Here is an 8,281-nt window from a genome sequence, read left to right on the forward strand (position 1 = left end):
ATTTATAAATATGACTTGAATATGGGCTATTTGCAGTGAAGCTTGGCTAATCATATTCTAGGCAATTCTGTTGAAGCATTTTTAAAAGGTATGATTTGGAAGGTTATTTTAATCACACACACAAAAAAACCCATGCTTACTTTTTTATGAGAATATTTGTTACCCAATAATAAAGTATGAATCAATGAAGAAAAAAAGAAAAAGGTTTGATCTGTAATCTAGGATAGAGTATAACTATTCCCTTTTGCAGTGCCCACCCACCCCACCCTCGCCAACCACTACCATTCCATTACCCCTCAGGATGTGGTCTCACCCACTTTAGGAAACAATGCTCTGCAGCAACAGTGCCCATCCACCCCACCTCCCACCCCCAGGCATTCAAGATGGCAGCATGGCTGGGCAGAAGAAGCTGGAAGCACACCCAGATCCCATATAGCCAGTTCAGTACCAGACTGCTGTGTACTTATCAACACCAAGAATCTATCACCACTGAGAAGCCAACATCTACCAGGAAGCCTAGTGCAAACCCGAAGTTTCATGGCACACTTCTTGCCGGAAGTTACCAAATGCAAGTTGTCTATAACTACATCTCCTTTCCTTTTGCTAACAAGGATCGGTAGCAATCCATGCTTGGTGAGCTGTTCCTATAAAGATTACAGTCTAAAACGCCATATGGAGCCGTACTTCTCTGTCACGTGGGGTTGCTATGATTAGAAGCAAAACTTGAGCACAATTAATAGCTCCAAGCCCAATCTGACACAAACCACGGAGTTAGAACACCTGGCTCCGCTATCCGCATGCCCAATAAGCAAGCCATCATTTATGAGGTCTCTTGGACATCTCTCCTAGCCACACCCTGGTCTGGATCTCAAAAACTCTCCAGCCCCTTCATCCAGCTTTCTTCTGTCCATCAAGCACTTTTGAGACACGATTAAAAAGCAGACAAACATAAATACTGCACAGCTTAATTCCTGCCAGAACAACATCTATAAGGGGGCTTCAAAAAGTTCGTGGAAAACGGAATTAAAAGGTGGAATTAAAAATTGAAGTCCGAAAAATGAAGACCTAATGCCGGGGACTTAAGTGGGGAGAAAATGTTTTGAGAATGATGAGGGCAATGAATGTACAAATGTGCTTTACACAATTGATGCATGTGTGGATTGTGATAAGAGTTGTATGAGCCCCTGATAAAAGTATTAAAAAAAATTGAAGTCCATCTTATATAACAAGAGATGAGCAAGACACGCCCAGTTTCAGAGAGGAGAAAGTGACAGAAAGTGTCCCATTGGTTAGGATGGCCCAGCTGACTTGCCACAGGTAAATAAGAAGATTTTCAGTGAAGAGGAGTATTTTTAAAGGCGACAAGGTTATCAGAGGATGTGTCTGGTTCAGGAAGAGTTCTGTGTTCAGTGATGGGAAATGTCCACAGGACAGATCTAGGGGGTGTGGGCAGAGAGACCGAGCGTCACACCAGACAGCGTGGAGCATCACTGACAACTAGACGTGTTTAAAGGAGAAGGTTCGGATCAGGGTCATGGTTAGCCTCTGTGTACTTTGCTTCACCTGCCCGTGTTTTCCAAGTATGGGAATTAATTACTAATCTTTAAAAATTAGAAAATGTCATAGAAGAATTTGCATCACAGGCTTCTTAATAAAAAGAGAACAGGCTTGTGAGCCTAGTAGAATCTGGTGGGACCCAAAGATGTGACTCTTGGACAACCTTCATCCTGGAATTGAACTCACTCTGTTTTCAAATAAACTATCGACCAGTATGTAAGGTATGCAATAACCCTAGGGCAGCACACACCTCTTAGAACCATCAACCACCGGTGACCAAAAGAGCAGCATTTGCCCCACATGCAGAAGGCAGGAAGGGTTGGGAACGAAGGGGAACGGAATGGGAAAGAAACCCAGCAAGAAATCAGGGTCAGTGATGGTACATTCTGGGTGGTGTAATCAATGGCATGACACAAAATACATGCAAATTATTGACCGGGAAATTGGCTCTGTTATCCTTTACCCAATTCACATGTAAAAATAAGACCTAGCAACACCGGCACATGGCACAGGACTGGTCTGTTTCTTTCTCTTATACACAAGGTCACTAGGAGTTGTACTGATACGCCAATCCTGCTGGCCAATGTCTCTACATGCTAACAACTCTTTGGAACTGGGTAGCAGGTACAGTAGCTGCCACATTTTGTGTAAGATTTTTTTAAAAAAAAAACTTTGTTAACATTTTATTGATGGGTCTTACAGCTCTTGTCACAATCCGTACACCAATTGTATCAAGCACATTCGTCCATATGTTGCCATCATTATTTTCTAACCATTTATTTACTATTGAGCCCTTGGTAACCGCTCCTCTTTTCCCCAGCCTCCCTCCCCCTTAAAAACTTTTTTTAAACCTCCCTGCCATCAAGTTGATTCTGAGTGGCAGCAACCCTTTAGGGCAGTACAGAACTGGGCTCCTTTGAGTTTTCTAAGACTGTAAATCTTTACGGAAAGAGACACCCTCATTTTTCTCCCACAGAGCAGCTGGTGGGTCGGAGCCTAACACTTAACCCTTTTCGATTGGATACACATTATGGAGTTCATGACTGCTGAAGGCATCTGAAGTTGCAATGATTGTTTTAAAGGGAAAGATTAACATAAAATAGGAAAATGAAAAACATAGGCAAATGACTTTGTAAGAAAGATAGTGATGAAACTACAGGGCTAAGTGAGCACGTTTGGAAGACATCGCAGTAACACGAAACACACTGTCATTAAGTGGATACAGATTCATACTAACTCTATAGGGCACAGTACAACTGCCCAGTGCATTTCCAAGACTAACTCACTGCAGGAGTAGAAATCCCCATCTCTTTCCTGTGGAGTAACTGGTGGTTTGGAACTGCTGACCTTGCAGTCAGCAACCCACAGGGTAAGCACTATGCAGTTCAATAACACAAGCCTGACTAAATTAAGGCAGGAAAGCAGAGATCCCAGAAAATGAGTCAAGAACGCCAATCAACCCAGTACCTTTGTGCAGTCGGTATTTGTTCATGGACCAAAGACTATATACAGACAAGGGGGTGGGGGTGGCTTAAAATAAATCAATTAAAGAGATTATTAAAATGATTGTTACAAACGCCACCCAAATGCCACTAACCAACCTAGACAACGGAGGCGGCAAAGCAGCTAACTGTGAGTCTCACCGTGGAGCTCAGGCTTCTTTCTCAGTGGGAAAAGAACAAATCGTGAGCGCAAACTTTTTGCACCGAACTCCTGCAGGCAAGTGATAGTTACAAGCAGCCAGGAGCTCTAAATCAGCAGGTGGTTGGGGGCATTTAGAACCCCCTCGACTGCCATCCAAGGGTAAGGTCTTGGCCAAGCACTTACACAGGCCGTTGACATCCAGCATGTTGGAGATGCCCCGGTCACTCATGTCCACTTCCGGCTGGTTCTTTTCCCGGCTCTCCTCCACCAACTTTTTCAGAGATTTAGACATGGTCTATATCAAATGACAACAAGAAAACACGTGGGCGATGGCCAGGAGGGTGTGGGGACAGAAAGGAAAGAACCCCTCTGCTGGCACCCCCCATCTTCCCGGCCCTGGAAAGTGGACACCGCAGAGCAGAGCCCGGGCAGGGAGGGGGATGGGTCAGGCAGAGAAGCGGGTGGGAAGGGTCCCATACCCTTCCAGGCCCTCAGCAAAGAAGCCAAGTAGTGAACCCGAGTGCCATGCCACACTCACCGCCGAGGGCAGCACCTAACAGCTGGGAGGGCAGGGATCACAGGTTCCGCAGAACAAACTCGGGCCGCAAGAGATGCACTCGTTCGGGGCAAGACTGCACACCCAAATCAGGAACACGCCCTGTCCCGGCACTTGGCGCAAGCGCACACGCGGCGGCTCCCAGCCCCACTCCCCGCCCGCGGCCGGCCCTTCCCAAATTAGGAGAACCGACGACGGGGCGTGGCTTCAGGGCGCCGCTCCTCCCATAAAGAAATGCATACCCTGCGGCCGACCAATCGCGTCCGTTTGTTGGCTTTGAGACTCCACCCCTCCTCGAAGTTAGCCCCACCCTTTGTAGGCCCGCGGGTTTGGGATTCCGATTGGGCCGGCGTTGCGCATGCGTGTGTCCGCTCGCGTCTGCGCAGGCTCAGTGTGGTTATGGAAGCGGAGGACGCCGTGAGGCGAAGTGGGCAAGGTTTTCGCTCAGAGGCTTCAGGGACAGTTGTAACTGAGGGGGAAGGCTACAGGAAAAGTAACCTCTCGACGTCCTACTTCGAATATGAAACCGTGCCTGGCTTAAGTTGTCACCCTGAGCCCCTTCTTCACAATTGTACTTCAGATAGTCCTCGTCTGGCCGGCCACCCAACCTCGGTTCGTACGCGAGAAATGACTCTCCCGTGGACTGTCCCAAGAAGGAGCCGAACTGTTTTGTAAGACCTACAGCCAGAAAGCCCCTTGGAAGCCAGGCTGGCAAGACTTCGGCCTGCTTACTTTCAACAGGTCACAGAGAAGACTAACTGCTAAACACGTGAGTATGTCTGACGTTTGATAAAGCAGAGGGGTCAGCAAAAAAATGTATTATGGGAAACCCTGAATGGGGTGCTTTCACTCACTTGCCACAAGAAGGAACTGACTTGCACAATGACCATGAAGGTGGCACAAGGCCGGGCAACCTTTCCTTGTGTTCATCTTAAGGTCCCCAGCCGACTGGCCAGTGCCAGAACACAGAAATCCCAGCGCCCTGCTTGCAGATGAGTTTCTGAAATCTTGTAGCTTTCTGGGCCTGGATTTTGCACCTGACCCTTTTGGTTTTGAGCAATTGTAACCACCTGAGTTACAAGTAACGTTACAAGTAAAACACAACCATTAAAAAGTCCTAGTTGACCTTTTAATATCTGTGAAACATAAACATTATCATTCCCAGGAACTCCCACTTTCCCTCTAAAAGAAATTCCATGGGATTTTTAATCCTAGTCTCACTACAGGCCTCTGCCCCCATTTTCTGATTTAGGGTCAGTCATCCAGTAATATTCAGTACCAACCCCAATCTACCTCCCCTCAAAACCCTTATTAATGACAATTTCACATTATGGAATAAGGGTTGTTACCACACATTTCTCTTCACTAGATCAATATATATATTTACATATTACAGATTGAAACAAGGATCAAAACTGTAAAGAGATATAATGTAATAAAGAAATTACAGTTCTCAACCAGTGAAGTAAGAGACAGACCTGCAGCATTAAATTTTAAAATGAGAGGAATTACAGAAAGCCGAATGAAAGTTGAACATGGTAGTGGGACAAGAGGAAAGTAAAAGGAAATAGAGGAAAGAACTAGGAGGCAAAGGACATTTATAGAGGTATAAAAACAGCCACGTACATATGTAAATATACTTATATATAGCGATAGGGATATAGATCTATGTACATATATTTATGTTAAGTATTAAGATAGCAGATGGATATTGGGCCTCTAATCAAGTCTTCCCTCAACACATGAACACTTTGTTCCAATACCCTGGCATTCTGTGATGCTCACCCGTCTGACACAATCGCTGAAGACAAAATGGGTGCATAAGAAAAAGTGAAGAAAGCTGATGGTGCCCCGGTACCAAAAGATATAGCATCTGGGGTCTTAAAGGCTTGAAGAGAAATAAGCAGCCATCTAGCTAGAAAGTAACAAAGCCCACATGGAAAAAGCTCACCAGCCTATGTGATCATTAGGTGTTGACAGGATCAGGTATCAGGCATCAGAAACTCCAAAACACAGTCTTATGGATGGGAATGAGGCAGGGCGGAGTGGAGACCCAAAGCCCATATGTAGACAATTGGACATCTCCTCACAGAAGGATCACAAGGAAAGGACGAGCTAGCCAGGGTACAGTATAGCATCGATGAAACATACATTCCTCTAGCTCCTTAATGCTTCCTCCTGCCCCCACTATCATGACCCTAGTAGTACCATACAAATCCAGATAGACCAGAGCATGTACACTGGTACAGATAGAGCTCTCCACGCATGGAATCCAGGACAGATAAACCCCTCAGAATAATGGAGTAGTAGTGATACCATGAGGATAGGGGAAAATGGGGGGAGAAAGGGGTAACTGATTGCAGTGATCAATGTATAACCACCACCCTGCCAGAGTGACAAACAACAGAAACATGGGTGCTGGGAGACAGCAGACATTATAAAATATGAAAATAATCACTGATAATTTAACAAGGGTTAATGCGTTGGGAGAGTGAGTGAGGGAGGGAGGGAAAAAATGAGCTGATACCAAGGGCGCAAGTAGAAAGAAAATATTTTTGGAAAGGATGATGGCAGCATATGTACAAATGTGGTTGACACAAAGGATGTATGGATTGTTACAGGAGCTGTAAGAGCCCTCAAGAAAATGATTTAAAAAAATTTTTAACAAGAATTATTCTAATTGGAAAATATTCCCTATGAGAGGCATATACTTGCATTCATCTTTAATCTGGAACCATTCCTTGGTTTTACGGTTCATTAACTAGACATTATTAAAGAGTGTGGGTCACCAATTTTCTTGAATGAGTAGCCTCATGTTTTCTCATGACTAGGTTCAGATTATGTCATTTTGGAGGAATATCACCCAAGTGGTATTTCTTTGCCAGTGTTCCAAAGGCAGGTGATGTTGGTTTCTCCCATTACTGGTAACACTTGATCCTCTGATTAAGGTGCTGTGTGAAAAATTCCTTCAATATAAAGTTCCTACGGAATCAACAGTGGGTGGGGAGACTGGTTGGGGGTGGAGGGGTGTAAATATCTCATTCCTCATCAAAGTTTTACCCACAAGCTTTGACACCCAGCCGTGATTTTCCAACTTCATAGTTTTGCTGGTATGTATTTGCTGGTACTCTGGCCACATTCACTTACTGAAGCTTTTTTTAAAGAAAGGAAACATTTTTTTTTAAAAAGGAAACAATTGAGAATTTGCTTCACTTTGCTGCATCTAATTCTGAAAGTTATATTTGTATTATTTTTGTTACTAACTTTAACCAATCTGCTGACAATTTCTATTCCTCATTCCATCCATTTCTGCTCATGAATCTTGATTGTATATAGGTTGAAGGCATTGATATCTCTTCAATTCTGTTTCCCTCCTATAATTCTACTACTTCCTCTCAGGTAATACCATTAGCTTTTGAATCTTTAAATCACATTTTTCTAACCATTTTGTAAGCAGCTATAAGTTGTCCATGTCTTTTTTAACCATTAATTTCAAGAGCTGAAAAGTAATAAAGAAATTAAAGCAATTTCGTGGTTACGATTATTTTAATATTGCTTACTGAAGAGACAAATAGTGTGACAACTGCTTGCTTACCAATTTTCTCATTTTCCAACATTTTTGCATTTATGATAGTAAAATAATTTTTTTTAAAAGAAAACAAAAATTATCAGATGATTTTGTGCATTTAAGGACGTACATCTGGCCTGAAAGACATTGGAGTGTGAGGGCAGAGAAACCCCAGCTGTGAGGTTAAAGATTGCTTGCTAGCTTGTCAGGGGCATGACTCTGTGGTCTGGCAGTTACGTAAGGACTTAGTCATCCTCCATGCTGTGTTCTGATGTGATCATCCTTCATTTCCTCACTGCTAGTCTCTCACAACTCTCTTTCACGGGAGTGAGTTGCACTGAGCCATTTGTACTGCTTTATATTTTAACTGTTCATTTCTTGTATTATATATCCAACTCTGTATATAATTTAACAGTTCATTTCTTGTGTTATATATCTAATTATCTTTATAAATAAATATATAAAATTATCAGCAATTTGGTTTTATCTCTCTAGAGAACCCTGTCTAGCACATTTTGGTACCAGGAGTGCTTCTAGAGAAATAAAATCATAAATATGGGCTTCTTAAATTGGCTCTCCAGCCTGATTTGTCTTAACACTGGTAATGCTACTTCAACACCCCAAAGCATGGATGAGTCTGCTACTCCTACTAATCCATGGTGTGAAGTAGAAAAGATGATGTGTAAAGTGGCACCACCGATAGATGAGGTGCTTGTTAAAAGAGAGGCTCTGAGTGATCGTATGTTTGATATTTTCCAGGAGTTTTGTAAGGATGACAAGTATAGGGAAGCTGGTTGGCTGGTCCTTCTTACAATGGAAAGTGTGATTAAGGAGAGGGATGATCTCAGAGCCTCAGAAGCGCGCCTCAGGTACAGACTAACGGATTTGAGAACTTCCACCTGCGCTACAAAGGAGACCCTTCTCTCCTCTAGCAAAAGAGCTGACATTGCTGAGAA

General features: G+C 43.5%; 1 protein-coding gene and 1 pseudogene across 1 annotated transcript in view; both read right to left on the bottom strand.

Moving 5' to 3' along the window:
- LOC105979531 overlaps positions 1–3,049 on the bottom strand; it is an 11,983-nt pseudogene extending 8,934 nt beyond the window's left edge.
- Positions 1–3,862, bottom strand: part of RSU1 (Ras suppressor protein 1) — a 220,632-nt gene extending 216,770 nt beyond the window's left edge. Inside the window, exons 1-2 of the mRNA XM_004712614.3 lie at positions 3,740–3,862; positions 3,385–3,496 (exon numbers count right to left, since the gene is read on the bottom strand). Coding sequence (XP_004712671.3) covers positions 3,385–3,493 — 109 coding nt within the window. The 5' untranslated portion in view covers positions 3,494–3,496; positions 3,740–3,862. The remainder of the gene's footprint in view (positions 1–3,384; positions 3,497–3,739) is intronic.
- Positions 3,863–8,281: the final 4,419 nt, after the last annotated feature.

The sequence above is a fragment of the Echinops telfairi genome, unplaced genomic scaffold, assembly GCF_000313985.2.
Source record: "Echinops telfairi isolate 266 unplaced genomic scaffold, ASM31398v2 ScPeMD7_7473;HRSCAF=8511, whole genome shotgun sequence".
In the NCBI taxonomy this organism is placed as follows: domain Eukaryota; kingdom Metazoa; phylum Chordata; class Mammalia; order Afrosoricida; family Tenrecidae; genus Echinops; species Echinops telfairi.